General features: G+C 40.6%; 1 protein-coding gene across 1 annotated transcript in view; it reads left to right on the forward strand.

The window, feature by feature from the left end:
* Positions 1–20,409, forward strand: part of Shroom2 (shroom family member 2) — a 158,040-nt gene that overhangs the window by 100,319 nt on the left and 37,312 nt on the right. Inside the window, 3 exon segments of the mRNA XM_032889695.1 lie at positions 1,159–1,290; positions 12,326–14,792; positions 16,753–16,853. Of these exon segments, the coding sequence (XP_032745586.1) occupies positions 1,159–1,290; positions 12,326–14,792; positions 16,753–16,853 (2,700 nt within the window).

Genomic DNA, 20,409 nt, shown 5'->3' on the forward strand with positions numbered 1-20,409 from the left:
TGGTATGATAGAGTTGTCCCTAGTACCTGTAAAATGATCATAAGTCAACATTTTTTTGCTCCTTGCATACCCATTAAGATTATACAAGTAGGAGCTGGAGAGATGGGTCAGTGGTTAAGAGCACTGACTTCTCTTCAAGAGGTCCTGAGTTCAAATCCCAGCAACCATATAGTGGCTCACAACCATCTGTAATGGGATCTGATGCCCTCTTCTGGTGTGTCTGAGGACAGCAACAGTGTACTTAAATAAATAAATAAACAAATCTTTAAAAAAGACTACAAGTCATTAAAAGGTTTGTGTTATAATGCTTTTCAGTTTTATCTTAGAATATATTCTTTACTATATAACACCCTTTTTTGTTTGTTTTTTATATAACACCCTTTAATATTTTTTTTTTTGCCTGTGGGAGAAAATATCTAGTCTGTTAGTTACCTAAACCTGTTCTGTGGATTCTTTTGACATTATTGACTGGCTCAAAAACTGTCTACTGTGAGGTCATTTCTATCTTAAGTTGGAGGTTTGAGAGATAAGGGTAGCTTCATGCAGTGACTTTGGAGTTGAAGGGACTTTGGGTGGATCTCAATGTTTGTGGTATTCTCTTGCATGTGTTGTTGTTGTTTTGGGGGTTCTATGGATCAGTTCCAAGGCCTCATTCATACATAATCTGTCTTAAAAAACACTCACAAAGAACAATAACAAAATAAGAGGTGGAGATATAGCACAGTTGGTAGAAGGTTGCCTAGTATATAGAAAACTCCAAGTTCTATCACCAGCACTGCATAAAACTGGGCTTAGAGGTGCTCCTGAGGATTTAGGGGTAGAGGTACTGGGATCAGAAGTTCAAGGCTAGCCCTGGGTGTATCAGACATTGTCTCAAAAATGTTTATAACATTTCTACCTGGTAAACAATAATCTTATCCATTTATGGAGAAATAAATAAAAACTAAAGGTGGTTTTAGAGCCTATCATTTCCACTCTGAATCATAGCAATTTGGTCATTAGCGACCATCTGACATAATGTGCATGCCCATATATTGTAGAAGGCAGCTATAAGCCATGTGTGTCGGGTGGCAACAGATTAGTTTCCTTTGTTGGGTCCTGCTATTGTCCTGGACAGGAAGGAGTGTGTGAAGTCCCTTTGTCTGCATTTCTTTCCAGGAAAAGTGATCCAAGTTGGAGGCCTCACTCCTGGCATGCTACCAAGTACTTCGATGTCCACCCTGAGCCAGCAGTCTCAGTGTTTCTGAACTCCAGCAATTCCCCTTCCTGGAAGAGCCAGCACCAGGCTAGGTAGGTACTGTTTCACAAGTCCAGACACCATGTAACTATGACATTCTGTGAGTACTCAGAGATTCAGAGTTTTGGGACTTAATTTCAGAACAGTCAAGGCTACTGATCCTCAATTAGGATTTGAACTGAATATTTCACTGAGCACAGAAACATCTGACAATAGAAAATTAAGTGGCAAGACAAAGGATGAACGAGCTTTTTTTCTCATTTCTGAGTGTTTCTTTTTCTTTATTGGATTTTTTAAATTTACATTTCAAATGCTAGTCCCTTTCCTGGTTTCCTATCCATAAGCCCCCTATCCCATCACCCTTCCCCCTTCTTTTTATCTTTTTTTTTTAATCTTTTTTTTTCTTTTTTTGTTTTTTCGGAGCTGGGGGACCGAACCCAGGGCCTTGTGCTCGCTAGGCAAGCGCTCTATCACTGAGATAAATCCCCAACCCCACCCTTCCCCCTTCTTTTGAGAGGCTATTCTTCCTCTCCAAGCACCCCCCTTTCCTGACTCCCCGCCCTGACATTCCGCTACACTGGGGGATCCAGCCATGGCAGGACCAAGGGCTTCTTCCATTGGTGCCCAACAAGGCCATCCTCTGCTACCTATGCAGCTGGAGCCATGGGTCTGTTCATGTGTACTCTGGGTAGTGGTTAAGTTCCTGGGAACTCTGGTTGATTGCCCTTATGGGGTTGTAAGCCCCTTCACTGTCTTCAGGAGTCCTTTCTCTAATTCCTCCAATGGGGACCCCGCTCTCAGTTGAGTGGTTTGCTGCTGGCATTTACCTCTGTATTTTTCATCCTCTGGCAGAGCCTCTCAGAAGGCAGTTGTATCAGGCTCCTGTCAGCATGCACTTTTTGGCTTCATCAGTATTACCTAGGTTTGCTGTTGTATCTATATGGGCCAGATCCTGAGGTAGGGCAGGCACTGAATGGCCATTCCTTCAGTCTTTGCTCCACACTTTGTCTCCATATCCCCTCCTATGAATATTTCTGTTCCCCCTTTTAAGTAGAACTGAAGCATTCGTGGTCATCCTCCTTCTTGAGCATCATGTGGTCTGTGGATTGTATCTTGGGTAATCCGAGCTTTTGGGCTAATATCCACTTATCAGTGAGTGCATACCATGAGGATTTTTCAGTGCTTGGGTTACCTCACTCCGGATGATATTTTCCAGTTCCATCCATTTGCCCATGAATTTCATAAAGTCATTGTTTTGATAGCTGAGTAATATTCCATTGTGTAGATGTACCACATTTTCTGTATCCATTCACTCTTTGAAGAACATCTGGGTTCTTTCCAGCTTCTGGCTATTATAAATAAGTCTACGATGAACATAGTGGAGCACGTGTCTTTGTTATATGTTGGGGCACCTTTTGGGTATATGCCCAAGAGACGTATAGCTGGGTCCTCAGGTAGTTCAATGTCCAATTTTCTGAGGAACCTCCAGACTGATTTCCAGAATGGTTGTACCAGTCTGCAATCCCACCAACAATGGAGGAGTGTTCCTCTTTCTCTACATCCTTGCCAGCATTTGCTGTCACCTGAGTTTTTGATCTTAGCCATTCTCACTGGTGTGAGGTGAAATTTCAGGGTTGTTTTGATTTGCATTTCCCTTATGACTAAAGATGTTGAACATTTCTTTAGGTGTTTCTCAGCCATTTGGCATTCCTCAACTGAGAATTCTTTGTTTAGCTCTGAACCCCATTTTTCGATAGGGTTATTTGACTCCCTGCAGTCTAACTTACTGAGTTCTTTGTATATTTTGGATATAAGGCCTCTATCTGTTGTAGGATTGGTAAAGATCTTTTCCCAATCTGTTGGCTGTGATTTTGGCCTAATGACAGTGTCCTTTGCCTTATAGAAGCTTTGCAATTTTATAAGGTCCCATATATTGACTCTTGATCTTAGAGCATAAGCCATTGATGTTTTGTTCAGGAAATTTTCCCCAGTGTCCATGTGTTCGAGGCTCCTCCCCACTTTTTCTTCTATTAGTTTGAGTGTATCTGGTTTGATGTGGAGGTCCTTGATCCACTTGGACTTAAGCTTTGTACAGGGTGATAAGCATTGATTGATCTGCATTCTTCTACATGTTGACCTCCAGTTGAACCAGCACCATTTGATGAAAATGCTATCTTTCTTCCATTGAATGGTTTTAGCTCCTTTGTCAAAGATCAAGTGACCATAGGTTTGTGGGTTCATTTCTGGTTCTTCAATTCTATTCCATTGGTCTATCTGTCTGTCTCTGTACTGATACCATACAGTTTTTTTTTTATCATTATTGCTCTATAATACATCTTGAAGTCAGGGATGGTGATTCCCTGAGAAGTTCTTTTATTGTTGAGGATAGTTTTCACTATCCTGGATTTTTGGTTATGAATTTGTAAATTGCTCTTTCTAACTCTATGAAGGATTGAGTTGGAATTTTGATGGGGATTGCATTGAATCTGTAGATTGCTTTTTGGCAAGAAGGCCATTTTTACTATATTAATCCTGCCAATCCATGAGCATGGGAGATCTTTCCATCTTCTAAGATCTTCTTCAATTTCTTTCTTCAGAGACTTGAAGTTCTTGGCATACAGCACTTTCACTTGCTTGGTTAAAGTCACACCGAGGTATTTTGTATTATTTGTGACTATTGTGAATGGTGTCATTTCCCTAATTTCTTTCTCAACCTGTTTATTCTTTGAGTAGAGAAAGGCTACTGATTTATTTGAGTTAATTTTATGCCCAGGCACTTTTCTGAAGTTGTTTATCAGGCTTAGTGGTTCTCTGGTGGAACTTTTGGGGGTGTCTTAAGTATACTATCATATCATCTGCAAATAGTGATATTTGACTTCTTCCTTTTCAATTTGCATCCCTTTCACTGATTGCTCTGGCTAGGACTTCAAGAACTATATTGAATTAGTAGGGAGAGAGCGGGCAGCCTTGTCTAGTCCCTGATTTTAGTGGGATTGCTTCAAGTTTCTCTCCATTTAGTTTAATGTTAGCAACAGGTTTGCTGTATATTGCTTTTACTATGTTTAGTTATGGGCCTTGAATTCCTGATCCGACCAAGACTTTTAACATGAACGGGTGTTGAATTTTGTCAACAAAAATGTATTAAGTCTTCTATGAAGGTCTGATAGAATTCTTCACTAAACCCATCTGGTCCTGGGCTTTTGTTGGTTGGGAGACCTTTAATAACTGCTTCTATTTCTTTAGGAGTTATGGGTTTGTTTGAGTGGTTTATCTGATCCTGATTTTAATTTTGTACCTGGTATCTGTCTAGAAAATTGTCAATTTCATCCAGATTTTTCTGTTTTGTTGAATATAGGCTTTTGTAGTAGGATCTGATGATTTTTTTTAATTTCCTCAGTTTCTGTTGTTATGTTTCCCTTTTCATTTTTGATTTTGTTAATTGGGATACACTCTCTGTGCCCTCTGATTAGTCTGGCTAAGGGTTTATCTATCTTGTTGATTTTCTCAAAGAACCAGCTTTTGGTTCTGTTGATTTTTTTTTTTTTGTATAGTCCTTTTTGTTTCTACTTGGTTGATTTCAGGCCTGAGTTTGATTATTTCCTGCCTTCTTCTCCTCCTGGGTGTATTTGCTTCTTTTTGTTCTAGAGCTTGTAGGTGTGCTGTCAAGCTGCTGACATATGCTCTTTCCTGTTTCTTTCTGCAGGCACTCAGCGCTATGAGTTTTCCTCTTAGCACAGCTTTCATTGTGTCCCATAAGTTTGGGTATGGTGTGCCTTCATTTTCATTAAATTCTGAAACATCTTTAATTTCTTTATTTCTTCCTTGACCAAGTTATCATTGAGTAGAGCATTGTTCAACTTCTATGTCTATATGGGCTTTCTGTCGTTTTTGTTGTTACTGAAGACCAGCCTTAGTCTGTGGTGATCTGATAGGATGCATAGAATTATTTTAGTCTTTTTACATCTTTTGAGGTCTGTTTTGTGACTGATTATATGGTCAATTTTGGAGATGGTACCATGAGATCCTAAGAAGGTATATTCTTTTGTTTTAGGATGGAATGCTCTATAAATATGTTAAATCCATTTGGTTGATAACTTCTGTTAGTCTGTCTATGTCTCTTTTTAATTTCTGTTTCCATGATCTGTCCATTGAAGAGAGTGGAGTGTTGAAATCTTCCACTATTATTATGTGAGATGCATTGTGTGATTTGAGCTTTAGTAAGGTTTCTTTTATAAATATAGGTGCCCTTGCATTTGGAGCATAGATATTTAGGATTCAGAGTTCATCTTGGTGGATTTTGTCTTTGATGAATATGAAATGTCCTTCCTTATCTTTTTTGATAACATTTGGTCAAAAGTCAATTTTATTTGATATTAGAATGGCTACTTCAGCTTGTTTCTGGGGACCATTTGATTGGAATTTTTTTTCCAGCGTTTTACTCTGAGGTACTGTCTTTCTTTATCACTGAGGTGTGTTTCCAGTATGTAGCAAAATGCTGGGTCCTCTTTCCATATCCAGTCTGTTAGTCTATGTCCTTTTTTTTGGGAATTAAGTCCATTGATGTTAAGAGATGTTATGAATAGTGATTGTTGTTTCCTGTTATTTTTGTTGTTAGAGGAGAATTATGTTCGCATGTCTCTCTTCTATTGGTTTCATTGCAAGGAGATTACTTACTTGCTTTTTCTAGGGTGTAGTTTCCCTCCTTGTGTTGGAGTTTTCCATCCATTATCCTTTTTAGGACTGACTTTGTGGAAAGACACTGTGTACATTTGTTTTTGTCATTGAATATCTTGGTTTCTCTCCATCTATGTTAATTGAGAGTTTGCTGGTTATAGTAGGCTGGGCTGGCATTTGTGTTCTCTTAGGGTCTGTATGACATTTGTCCAGGATCTTCTGGCTTTCATAGTCTCTGGTGAAAAGTCTGGTGTGATTCTGATAGGTCTGCCTTTGTATGTTACTTGACCTTTTTCCCTTAATTCTTAATATTCTTTCTTTGTTTTGTGCATTCTGTGTTTTGACTATTATGTGACGGGAGGAATTTCTTTTCTTGTTTCTTATTTGGAGTTCTGTAGGCTTCTTGTATGTTTATGGGCATCTCTCTCTTTAGGTTAGGGAAGTTTTCTTCTATGATTTTGTTGAAGATAATTACTGGCCCTTTAAGTAGGGAGTCTTCAATCTCTTCTATACCTATTATCCTTAGGTTTGATCTTCTCATTGTGTCTTGGATTTTCTGGATGTTTTGGGCTAGGAGCTTTTTGCGTTTTACATTTTCTTTGACTATTGTGTCACTGTTTTCTGTGGTATCATGTGCTCCTGAGATTCTCTCTTATATATCTCGTATTCTGTTGGTGTTGCTTTCATTTATGACTCCTGATCTCTTCCCTAGTTTTTCTATCTCCAGGGTTGTCTCCCTTTGTGCTTTCTTTATTGTTTCCATTTCCATTTTTAAATCCTGGTTGGTTTTGTTCAATTCCTTCACCGGTTTGGTTGGGTTTTCCTGTAATTCTTTAAGGGATTTTTTGTTTTTCCTCTTTAATTGCTTCTACTTGCTTACCCCTTACCCGTGTCGTCCTGTATTTCTTTAAGGGAGTTATTTATGTCCTTCTTAAATTCCTCTATCACCATCAGGAGTTGTAATTTTTAAATCTAAAGCTTGCTTTTCCTGTCTGTTGAGATATCTAGTATTTGCTTTGGTGGGAGAACTGGGCTCTGAAGTTGCCAAGTAATTTTGGTTTCTGATGCTTAGGTTCCTGTGCTTGCCTCTCACATCAGGTTGTCTCTGGTGTTGGCTGGTCTTGCTATTTCTGACAGTGGCTTGACCCTCCTGTAAGACTGTGTGACAGCACTCCTGTAGACCTCTTTTCCTACAATAGGAACTGGGCACAGAGAGCTGTGGTACTGGTTCAGCTACGTGCACAGACAGAAACTGGTAGGGTCCTGTCCCATACTGCTTCTGGGTTTGTGGGTCCTGAGCCCTCCATGCGGGTTGCTAGCAGCAGAAGACTTGGTCTTACCTCTTCTCTCAGGTGTTTCAGTACTCTGGAAGACTGGATTTCAGGTCTGGAAGCAGGCAAAAACTGGAAGGGTCCTACCCCTGACTGCTCCTTAGCTTCTTGGGCCTCTTAGGCCAAGATTGTGAGCAGAAGTGGTTTCTCCCCTGAACTCTCACAAATGTCTGCAGTTCTGAGAGTTCAGTTCTCTCCCCCACAGAATGTGGATACAGAGACCTGTGGGACCATTGTGAGTGTTTCTTAAGGAAGCTTCAGTTTTTATTCTTCTTGTGGAGTCCTATGAGACTGTCAACTGTGACATCAAGGATTTGGTGGTCTGAATCCAGCAGGTGGGGTTTCCATTATATCTCTGTTTTCTCAGCTCCTTTTGAAGATATATCCATGCATTGCCAAGCAGGTAATATTTATGGGGAGAGTTTACTGTGTCTACATCTACTTTTCAGTACTCTACAAATGCTAGTGATTAAATGTCTCACGTATTCTGATGGAAGCATGGTAGTAATGATGGCTGGTATGATTTTTGGCATGTGTTTATTGTGCATGAGTATATCATCATGGCGCTATGAATTATATGTATTATATGTATTCTATGTGCTTTTGTGCCTGTGTATGGCTGTGCATGCATGAGCATATTTGCACATATATGCATCCGTGTTATTTTATGAATGTATGTTCATGCAGTCCAGTATGTATATATGAGTGTGCAAGTATAATTTTGTGTGTGTGTGTGTGTGTGTGTGTGTGTATGCTTATAAATACAGTGCATGTCTGTATGTGTTTGGAAATAATATTAATATCTTTTATCTTTTCATTACTTTTTGTTATATATTAATTTTACTTGTTGACACAGGGTCTCATGTAGATCAGACTTGCTTCAAACTATGCATCCTAGACTGGCCTTGGACTTGATCTTCCTGTCTCTTTAACTCCGAAGTACTAGGATTATAGGCATGTGCTATCATTTGTGTTCAAATTTTCTCTTAATTTTTAAAAAATTATTCATTTTACTTTTAGAAAACAATTCTATTTTCATCATTTTTAACAATGTATATATGTGTATTTGAGTGTGATTTTGTTACTTAGGTGTGGTGCCTGCAGAGGCCTGAAGATTTTGGAACCCTGGAGGTAAAGTTATAGGCAGTTGTAAAATGTTTCTCTGTAAGAGTAGTAAGTGTTCTTAAATGTCAACCCACTTCTCTAGCCCTCTTATTTCTAGCATACAAAATAATGGTTTCTTTATATTTTAATACACATACATTGTTGTACTTTGCTTATGTTTACTAACCATTTTTCCATCCCAGTAGCCCCCACCTCCGTCTCCCTCTCCCTCTCCCTCTTTCATTCTGTATAAGAAAAACCATGTACCTCCCACCCCCGTACCATTTCCCCAACTTCTTCATCCTCCTTATTTTTGAGATAGGGTCTCACTATATGTGTTCTGGTTAGTCTGGTAATTGCTAAATAGACTAGATTATCCTTGAACTAGTGACCATCTTCCTACCTAAGCCTTTCAGGTACTGGGATCATAGGTGTGCACCACCATATCTACCCTTTTTCCATCCCCAAATAGAGATGGAACCTAGAGCCATTTGCATAATAGGCACATGTTCTACCAATGTTATGTCCCCAGCTCAGCAATTCCTCTTTTTACAACCATCTCAAATTTCATTGAGTCTGTTAGTAAATGCCTATCTGAAAGCAGATTGAAGAGTATAGTGCTTAGTAATGTAAAGGAAGTACTTCTCAAATGCAGTATTACATGATATTCACAACAACAAGACTGGATGGTATTTAGTTTGAAAAACCACAAATTCTCAACTGAGCAAGAAAACAGGGTGAAAATATGCTTCATATTTCCTCATTGTAGTGCCTTGAATGTAATAGAATCTTCCACTTACCAGCTTAGCCAGTCACCACATTAGAGAAAACATCTATGCTAGTTACATCTGTGTATAAACTGAGCTTTGTGCTATTTGTATCCAAATGAATTTATGGTAATGAATAATCTAGAACATATTCTATTCATTAGGGACGCAGTCTGTCCTTAAAGAAAATGCTATCAAAGCCAAGTGGTTATCTGTCATCCTCGGATGACTTAGCCAGGTCTGTTTCCTGTTTTTTCCATGCCTGCTATTTTCTTTCTTATCCTTACTCTCCTCTAACATAATATAGTCACAGTTTTTTTTTTTTTCTTGAAGCATGGAAAGTCCGGCTTTAAGGATAACATTTGGCATCCTATGAGTAGTTTTGCAAGGAAGAGTCTTACAATCATATATGCACAGTGACTATTCTGTAGAATAATCTCTTTCTCAGTTTATTCATTACCCTGTTTTAGAAACAATCCTGACTAAGACTGTGTGATATGAGTGTGCATGTATAGACCAAATGAGACTGAAAGGTTTAGTCCTTCATCTAGGCAGAGCAGCACATGATTCTGCTGGTAAAGCCTATTGCTTCTTGTCTCAGTACCCAACTGAGAATTTAAGAATGTAATTAAATATTTGAGAATGGAAAAGAAAATGTTCCTGAAATTTCTCATGTAATTCTAAAGTTGTTCTCATTTGATGCTTCCTTAAGATGAATTGTGTGCACCACAGCCTGTGGTATAAGGGGTTATTTTCACTGGCTTTGTTAGTTGTTCAGTTTGGCTCTTGTAACACAAGATGTAGAAAGAAGAGCATGGCCGTGTTTCCATAAAACTTTATACATTGAAATTTGAATTTTATCTAATTAGGACAATCAAGAGAAATATTCCTGTTTTCTTTTCCTCCAACTATTCAAAAATATACAAATAGGTTCGAGCATAGTCCCTACTTTCTCCTCTAGCAGATTCTCAGGGTATTCGGGCTTCTGTTGGGGTTCCTGGTCCATTTAGAATTGAGTTTTTTGTAGGATAAGAGTAAAGACTCCACTTTCATTCTCGCAGCTATCTAGTTTGACCAGCACTGTTTGTTGAAGACACAGTCTTTTTTCCAATAGATTTATTGGCCTTTTTTCTCACAAATTAGGTGGCTGATGGAGTATGGGCAGATACGTGGGTCCTCAGTGCTATTCCATCGATAAATATGTCTGCTTTTATATCAGTATTGTGGTGTGTTTTTGTTACTATATCTCTGTTGCACAAGTTGAAATCTGGGATGGCGACAACCTCAACATTTTTGTTGTTGTTGTTCAAGATTATTTTAACTATTCTGGGTGTTTGTATTTCCCTGTGAAATTTAAGATTGTTTTTTTCAATTTCTGTGAAGAACTGTGTTGGAATTCTGATGGGAATTGCACTGAGTCTGTAAATTCCTGTTGGTAGAATGACCATTTTCACAATATTCATACTACCAATTTGTGAACATAGGAGGTTATTCCATCTTCTGGTGCCCTTCTCAGTTTCATTCTGCATTGTCTTAAAGTTCTTATGATACAAGTCTTCCACTTTCTTAGATTTATTCTAAAGGATTTTTTATTTTGTTTTGAACACTATTATACATGCAATCATTTCTCCATTTCTTGGTGCATGTTTGCAGTTTTTATATAGGAAGGCTATTGATTTTTATATGCTAATTTTACATCCTGCTACTTAGTTGAAAGTGCATTTATCAGGTATAGGAGTTTTTTGTGGAATCTTTAGAAATAGAATCCTATTATCTCCACATAAGGGTATTGTGACTTCTTCCTTTCCTTTTTGTATCTCCTATATCTCCTTCTAGCTAAGACTTTAATTGCTATACTGAACAGAGAAGAGTAGGGCAGAGTAGATGTCCTGTCTTGTTCCTGATTTTAATGGAAATATTTTCAGTTTTTTCCATTGGGAAGATGTTGGCTATGGGCTTGGCTTTATTATATATCCCCTGTGTTCCCAGACTCTCCCAAGACTTTTGTCAAGAATGAATGTTGAATTTTGTCAAAGACTTTCGCTGCATCTGATGAGAGATGTCATGTGGTCTCTATTTTTTGAGTCTGTTTATGTGGTGGATTATGTTTATTAACTTAGGTATGATGAACCATCCCTGCATCTTTGGGATGAAGGTGACTTGGTCATGGTGGATAATCTTTTTCATGTGTGTTTTTGAATTTGGTTTGCAAGTATTTTTATTGAGCTTTTGCATTCATGTTCTTTCAGAAATACATTTTTGTTTGTTTGTTTGTTTGTTTGAGTCTTTGAACGTTTTTAGTATTAGGGTAATACCGTCTTCATAAAATGAATTTGAAAATATCTTTGTTATGGAATAATTTGAGGAATTGTTGTTTCTTCTTTGAAGTTTTGATAGAATTCTGTACTGAATCCTTCTGGCCCTGGGTTTTTATAAGTTAGATTTTGTGGTTGGTTGTTTTTTGTTTTTGTTTTTGTTTTTTTTGGTCAAGGCTGGGTCTCACTATATAGTCCTGGCTGACATGGAACTTGCTCATGAGACTAGACTAACCTCAAACTTACATCCCTCTGCCTCTGCCACTTGTTGGGGTTAAAGGTGTGTGCTATCACACCCAGCTAAGTTGGAAGAGTTTTTGCTTCAATATCATCACATGTTATGAGTTTGTTTAAATTATTTCACAAGATGACTTAGTGGGTAAAAGTGCTTACAGGGCAAGGTGACTTGAGCTCAATTCCTGGAACCCATACACAGGCAAAAGGAAAGAAACAGTTCCATGAACATTGTTCTCTGATATTCTACACACATGCCACTACACATGCTTGCATGCACATACAACATGTATACATTCATACACAATAAAAAATTAAGATTTTTTTTAAAGAGCTAACAACCATTCTTAGTTCATGAGCTGTCATTTTCCAATCCCTGGTCTTTACCAATGATGGACCATAGATATGTTAATTCAGGCACTGCCTGCATCACTCTGGGCATTAGTTTAAGAAAATGTAGTGACATTGAAAAGGATTTTTTAAAGTCACTCAGTAGTTTGACAATCTTTTTAGTGTGCCCTCAGAAATGCCCTCTTCTCCCAGTTCCCAACCAGTTACTATTAAATATCCTCCTCCTCTGAGGAGGACCAGCTATACTCACAATGCTGTTATCCTCAGACCTTGCTCTTTGTAAACCTTTCTTTGTGCTTCTTCTCCTTGTAGTTCTTCCTCCCATGATTTATCTGGCTCATGGGAGCACACCAGCCTACAGCGCACTTCTGACCACTTCAGCTCCATGGGCAGCATAGACAGCCTGGACCACAGCTCCCAGCTCTACCCATCTGGTCACCTCTCATCTGCCAAGTCCAACAGCAGCATTGACCACCTGGGTGGCCATAGCAAGCGAGACTCGGCTTATGGCTCCTTTTCCACCTGTTCCAGCACCCCTGACCACACCTTGCCCAAGGCTGACGCCTCATCCACTGAGAACATTCTCTACAAAGTTGGCCTTTGGGAGGCCTCCAGGCCAGGCAGCAGCCGACAAAGCCAGTCTACAGGTGATCCTCAGGGACTACAGGACAGGCCATCGTCTTTCTTACCTAGGGTTCCTGGTAACAGTAGTAAAAGCCCAAGGCCGGAGGATAATATTGAGCCCAAAATAGCAACTTCTGGGAGATCCAATTTTGGGCCTGTCTGGTATGTTCCTGATAAGAAAAAAGCCCCTTCTCCACCACCTCTTGGACTTCCTTTGCGCAGTGATAGTTTTGCTGTGGCAGCCAGGGGCCATGAAAAGGCTCGGGGCCCTCCATTCTCAGACTTGGCCAGCATGCAGCACTTTACCACCCTGCCTCATGTACAACCCCGGGGAGACCGCAGAATGGAAACTACTGATCGACAGTGGAAGCTTGCACACCCAAGCAGTGGCAAAGAAATAGGTAATGTGGGTTACCAGCCAGAAGGCCACCTGGATTGCCGTTGGCTATGCTCTGATGATAGGGTAGGTAGGGCCTCAGCGGCTCCAGGAAGACACCAGTTCTCCCTGTCCAGCACAGATGTGCACTTTCTGAAGTCTTACCATGGGAGCCAACACCCACAGCCGTGCAGTGACGAGAGCCCAAGATTCCCCTCATCATCAAGGGAATTGCTTCGTATAACTCCTAGTGGATGTCTGCAGGAGCCTCCTGAACTGTCTCAGGATGACAACCCTGCTCAGGTGAGGTGGCCCGGTTCTGTTAACCAGAAGCTAGATGACAGAGGGCGGAGCCACTATTTTTCTGTGCCCCTCAGGCAGCCTGTGCACGGGAGTGCCCATGTTGTGATACCCCGAAGTGACTATTGGCATTCAGACACAACTCCTGTGGACCTTGAGTATCCTCTCTTACGCCCAGACCAGAGGGGCTACCCACAGCAGTATGAGGAGACCCCAGCCTCTCATGAGAGAGGCGGGTATCAACAGCTAAATGCAGGGATTGAAGGCTGCTGCTCAGGAATCCATGAGCCTCCTAGAGCCAGCCACACTGTGAGAGCTGGTCTGCAGTGTCCTGGCAATGACTTCAAGTTAGTGGATGCAGAGAGTGGGAGAATTTCTCGTCAGAGAACACCCATGCTGCACTCTCTGACCCAAGATGGTGCATGGAGGCCCGGGAACAGCAAGGATTGTGGAAATGAGAAGCCACCACTGCTTGATGCCCAGGTGGGTAAACCCACACGGAGGAGTGACCGTTTTGCCACAACACTAAGGAATGAGATTCAGATGCGCAGAGCAAAGCTACAGAAGAGCAAAAGCACAGTGACATTAGCTGGAGATAGTGAAGCTGAAGACTGTGCTGGAGACTGGAGAGCTGATGTGGGGGCTGTTCCAGAAGGTTCCTTCCCCAGCACCTATAAAGAGCACCTGAAGGAGGCCCAGACACGTGTTCTAAAGGCCACCTCTTTCCAACGCCGAGATTTAGATCCCACCCCAGCAGATCAGTATCCAGGACCACCAGAACATAAGACTTGTGACCACAGTGCCTCATCTTCTTTATCTTCTTTCCCTGGGGAGCCAGACTCTGCCCCTCGCCTCTGTGAAGCAGGTCTGGCCAAGCCACCCTCTTCTGCAGGTGGTGTTCCCCACATTCTTCGAATTGGAGGCCGGAAACGGTTCACAGCAGAGCAGAAACTAAAGTCCTATTCTGAGCCAGAAAAAATTAATGAAGTGGGGCTTTCAGGGGACCACAGTCCTCATCCTACTATTAGGACATCTGAGGATACTGTGGGTACATTTGCTGATAGGTGGAAGTTTTTTGAGGAAACAAGCAAATCTCTCCTCCAGAAGCCAGGCCATAGGCAAGCTTTCTGTGGGATCCCAAGAGAAAAGGCTGAGAGGCCTCAGACACAGGGCCATGAGTGTGAGAGTACAGAGCCCTGGTTTCAGAAGAGGTCACGGGCCACCTCTTGTGGAGAGATCCTCAGTGAAGACAGAAAAGTAGAAAAGGCCTCAGAGAAATTGAACCCACCCAGAAGGCTTGGAACCTTTGCAGAATATCAAGCATCTTGGAAGGAGCAGAAGAAATCTCTAGAAGCCAGGAGTTCTGGACGATACCATTCAGCAGATGATATTCTGGATGCTGGCTTAGATCAGCAGCAGAGGCCACAGTACATTCATGAACGGTCTCGTTCATCACCGTCCACAGATCACTATTCACAGGTATGTAGCATACATACTTAGCTTGCACTGAGCACCACCTTAAGATTCTTAAGGCATACCCAACATATATGATGACTCACTACAGTGCAAGAGTGTCACTTCTAGTTTGAAAGATAAGGGGATGAAATGGCTTTCAGCACTATCATTTTAAGTGCCATATGTGTGCAAAAACATCTCTTTCTTTCCAGCTCCCTCTTCCTTTTCCCTTCACTATCTTTGTACTTAATTAGCGTGTATCTATTCTCATGTTAAGCAAATAATTCTAGGTGTTGGGAGACTATAGGAAGCTGTCTCTTTATCTAGTGAAGTGAAAATGGGTGCTTTGTGTAAACATATACTAGCCATTTCTTTAAAGATTTTATTGTCATATATATATATATATATATATATATATATATATGTATGTATGTATGTTTGTATGCCATGTGTTAATGCCCATGGATCCAAATGGATCCCCTAGAGGGCTGGAGTTACAGTAGATTTTTAAGGGGCCTAATGTGGGTGTTAAGAACTGAACTCCAATCCTCTCCAAGAATAGCAAGGATTCTGTTTAACCATTTCTCTAGCAAACCCCGCCCATCCACTTTTTAAATATTGATATGGAGTGGAGCTAAAAATAATAAAATTTAAAATTGATGTCATTTACTATCTAGTATTTAGTCTATTTATACCCTCCACCCAGTTCCTAGGGTTGAAATTTATATTTTCTTTTTAAAATTTATTTATTTTTATTGGACATTATATATATTTACATTTCAAATGCTATCCCCTTTTCCCCCTCTCCCATCCTCCCTACCATTCCCCCCTCTCCTCCTCCCCCTGCTACTGTGAAAATGTCCCTCCCTTCCACCCACTCCCCTCAGGTAACCCAGTCACAAAAAAATTTATACTTTCTAGACAAGCAGTCTACCAGGGATCTATACCCACAATTGTCTTTTCACCTCATTTTTCTTTTTTGAGACAGGATCATTTTACAATTTGGACAAGTCTTGAACTCGTGGTCCTCTTTTCTCAGTCTTTTTGAGTACTCTAGATTATAGAATTTTGCTTTGGTAAAATGCATTAGTGATTCATTAACCAAATCCACTGTTTTTCCCCTCATAGTGCTGGGAGTAGAACCTAGGATCTCATGATTATTAGGCTATATCATCTTAATTGAACTATGCCCAGCATACCAGGCTCTCTTGCACTATTTTAAGGTGACAGTTTTGACAGTTTTGATGTTTGAGTTAAGTTTGAGCTTCTTAGAAAACTATATATTCTTATCAGTACTTTAGTGTCCAGAGTTAGTCACTTTTCCTGTGCTTCTCTTCTTCCTCTGTTTCTCTGTGCTTTTTCTATAGATATGACCTGCGTGGGAGAACGTTATAGTACAGTATTAACAGCCTCACTTTCTTATAAAAGAAGTGCTAGTAACTTTCTTAGCCGATAGCCAACATGTGCATGGAGGGACAGTTGCCTGTTGCTTTTGGCATTTGGTCCTGAAACTCCATGCAGACCTAGGGAGAGCTTGTTTCTGCTCTTTCTAGAGCTTATTTATCCACAATTCAGAATGATCTCTGAGAACTCTGTGCCTTCTCAGTTAGGATTAAGAATCCCAGCCCCCACAAGTCCTAGACTGTGAGGTTTCACAGTAATGACTTGTGACCAGCTGTCTTTTATTGTGATTCTTTTAGCCAATTGTGTCACATGGTAACAGCTCTCACATAGGACTTCTGTTTCCTGCTTAGAACTGAAGTAGATGCAGGGGTCCTGGGTCAGTGGTCTCAATAAAGTGCCTTGTAGAGATGAAGAGCCATGCCCTGTGACCAGGTCTCAAGCTGAGGCAACAGGGCTTACCACAGACATTGTGAGACAGGCACACAAAGTGAACCCACAAATGAGGGGTTTCGTAATAACAGCTGTCTTAGGCATGCAGGCAGTTTGATGACTCCGTGTCTTATGGTGTTGTTCTTCACAGGAAGTGCCTGTTGAACCAAACAGGCAGGCAGAGGACTCTGGTGGCCAGAAAGAAGCACTTCTTTGTACACTGCAAGCTGAAGAGGGATGCTCTGCTCCAAGGTATGTAAATGGTGGATTTTGGATTGCTGAAAAGTTGTGTTGAGGGTGACCATCTTTGTGGAAGGTTAATGCTAGGTTAACAGAATAAGTCTGGGTTTCACCAATTGAGAGTGATTTCTATCATCACTGAGATCTTAAAGTTTAGAGGAGAGAGAACCTGTGGGTTCTACAGCTCTGCCCAGAGAAGCTGGGCAGTAATAGCCTTTAGTGTTCTAAAAATGGCTGTTGTAATTTTCTTTAGTAAAATGCTTTATGGAGACAAAATAAATGTCCAGCTTAACATCCTTGAACAAAGTACTTAACTGAAGGGATACTTTTACTGTCTGGCACACAGCTGTGTTTGTGGGCCATGGTCTCAGAATTGTCACAAAGTGTTTTGGCCAAGTTTTCTAAATTGGGCTTATTTAATGAGTTAATCTGAGCTTTAAAATAGAAGTCAGTTGACTCCCCAGAGAGAGGCAAGATACATGTTGTAACGGTGTGGCTTGAAACAATGAATTCCAGATTGTTGGAGTAGATAACTATTGAGCTGTGCAAAGGATGAATTTGATTAGATGTGTATACATTGTGAGCTTGCCCTTTCTGTGGAAGGGGAAAGTGAAGAGTGTATATTTGCAGGTGTAATATAACCCTGTGTTACAGGGGCTGGTGGAAGGATGGAAATCAGCTTGTACTGTAGTCTATCTTGAGTGAAGATTTTTCTAATGCCTATGTTGCTATGTTTTCTAATGCCTATAGATTTTTCTATATCCTATGTGGCTGATGTGATATGCAAATAAAACACTTGACTTCAAAGCTCCAGGTTCCATTTGCAGAAATAACCAATTTAGATGAATACTCTCAAGAGCTTTATGTAGTAGGGTCTAGTTTCACATGTTTTCCCACTAACTGTTGTTAGCCCTATTCAAAAGTATCACATGTTTATGTGACTCTGAAGTGACCAGATTGATACTCTGTGCGCCTACCTCAGAAATCCCTGCAATTACTTAACAGTCTGCATAGCTAAACCGATGTACCCATGGGTAAGAGAGGCTGCTGAATAATCCGCCTACAGAATTTAGCAGTGTCTGAGGAGGACAATTAGAGCTTTATTCCTGGATTCTGAGTCAGTCACGTGCTAAGCACCAGCTGTGCAGGGTAGGGGGTGCAGCACACTGCTATGTATAGAGAATGTCACCATGGACAGCTATAATGTGCATGTGGTGTGTGTGCACATGTGATTATGTATGTCAGTGGCACTGTCAGAGCTCACAGGGATAGGAAGGGAGGAGGGGCCCTCTGCTTTATTTATCATGGCTGTGTCTTTCAGCTGACTGCTTAACTACTCTGAAGAAATTAGTTCCAGTAGCAATCTGCTTTTGAGTTACAAACCTAGCAATTTTCAAAATTCTCTCTCTCTCTCTCTCTCTCTCTCTCTCTCTCTCTCTCTCTCTCTCTGTGTGTGTGTGTGTGTGTGTGTGTGTGTGTGTTTGTGTTTAAGGGTGGCAGGCCAATGAAAATTTCATTTTCAGCTTTTTCCAGATTATACATTTCTGGTGGGTCAGCAAGAAAAAAATGCTTAAGACATTTAAAATATAATAAAAAATAAGGGTGTTGCAGAGGTAGTTCATTGGTTAAGAACATTGATTGCTCTTTCAGAGGACCCAGGTTCAAATTCTAGCACCCACATGGCAGCTCACAACTGTCTTCTGATACCCTCATATAGAAATATATGCAGGCAAAAATATCAATGAACTTTAAAAAAAAGAATAATAAAAGTAAAAGACAGTTTTTAATACAGAGATATAAAGATACCTAGTATCCCTACACAGGTTTAAATAAACATGAGCATGTGTCTGTAAGAAATTAATTACTAGTCTGCTATTTGATGCTTGGTTTTTATTGCATTCTTTTTTTTTTTTTTCTCCATTTTTATTAATTTTGGGTATTTCTTATTTACATTTCAATTGTTATTCCTTTCCTGATTTCCTGGCCAACATCCACCTAACCCCTCCCCGTTTCTCTATGGGTTTTCCCCTCCCCATCCTCCCCCCCATTTCCGCCCTCCCCCCAACAATCACGTTCACTGGGGGTTCAGTCTTGGCAGGACCAAGGGCTTCCCCTTCCACTGGTGTTCTTACTAGGCTATTCATGGCGACCTATGTGGTTGGAGCCCAGGGTCAGTCCATGTATAGTCTTTGGATAGTGGCTTAGTCCCTGGAAGCTCTGGTTGGTTGGCATTGTTGTTCATATGGGGTCTCAAGCCCCTTCAAGCTCTTCCAGTTCTTTCTCTGATTCCTTCAACGGGGGTCCTGTTCTCAGTTCAGTGGTTTGCTGCTGGCATTCGCCTATATATTTGCTGTATTCTGGCTGTGTCTCTCAGGAGAGATCTACATCCGGTTCCTGTCAGCCTGCACTTCTTTGCTTCATCCATCTTGTCTAGTTTGGTGGCTGTATATGTATGGGATACATGTGGAGCAGGCTCTGAATGGGTGTTCCTTTTTGCATTCTTCTTAGATAACACAGAAACATTGAAATAGACATTTTTATTTGCTGGTTATTCATCCAAATAGAAATTTATCAAATAGAAATAACTCTTTTAATTTAAAAATTTCTAAATTTTTGAGATACAATGTCACTTCATACCCAGAGACTCCCTGCATAGAGTAGCACAGGTTGCTATCAAACTCATGCTGATCTTCCTACCTCAGAACTTGGTGGGGTTTCAGGGGTGAGGTGTCACATGCAGCTAGTAACATCTTTTTGTGTGTGTATATAAGATCCTGTAGGACCTTACCAGGGAAAGAATTATAAGTATTTATAGCTAAACAGAAAGTACATAATCTTAGAGGGAGATGCTGGACATACAGAATATGCCTGTAATCCCAGCACTCAGGCTGAGGGGGGAACTCATAAATTCAAGAGCAAGACCTTTTCTAGTATAAACAAACAAAAAGGTACTTGGAACATCAGAAATCAGTGGGGGAGTCTACTGGTTAAGGGGAAAACAAAACACTGGGTAGCTGGGAAGGCTGACCACAAAATGGCAGATCCAGTGGCATTTTCTCCCCTCTATTACACCTGATCTTGAGCAGCCCACTTCACTTGTTCCGACTGTCTGTTCTGAAGATATTTTCCTAAAGGTTCTCACTGTTCTATGGGATTTCAGACTGAATACTCAAGCTTATTACAACCAGCAGGCTCTGTTTCTTGCAAATGCATTCAATCATTAACTTGAGAGTCCCTTAAATGTTCAGTATCTGATTTCTTAAGAGTTATCATTTAAAAAAAAAAAAAACATGTTCTCACAGGATCTAGTGAGATGGTTCACCTGGTTAAGACCCCTGCCACCAAACCTGTAGACTAGAGTTCCATCTTTTTGAATACATAGTGAAAGGTGAACTCGCTCCCTCTGTTGTCCTCTGATGGTCATGTTTGTAGACTCCATCTCCTTGCTATATCTTCTGTCCTCATTTGTTTACATTGTGGGTTTCTCTGTTCCTAATCTCTAGTTCTTACAAGGACACCAAACAGATTAGTTTTGAGCCACCCTAGTGACCTCATTTCTCCTTAACCA

Source organism: Rattus rattus, chromosome X (genome assembly GCF_011064425.1).
Source record: "Rattus rattus isolate New Zealand chromosome X, Rrattus_CSIRO_v1, whole genome shotgun sequence".
Taxonomy (NCBI): domain Eukaryota; kingdom Metazoa; phylum Chordata; class Mammalia; order Rodentia; family Muridae; genus Rattus; species Rattus rattus.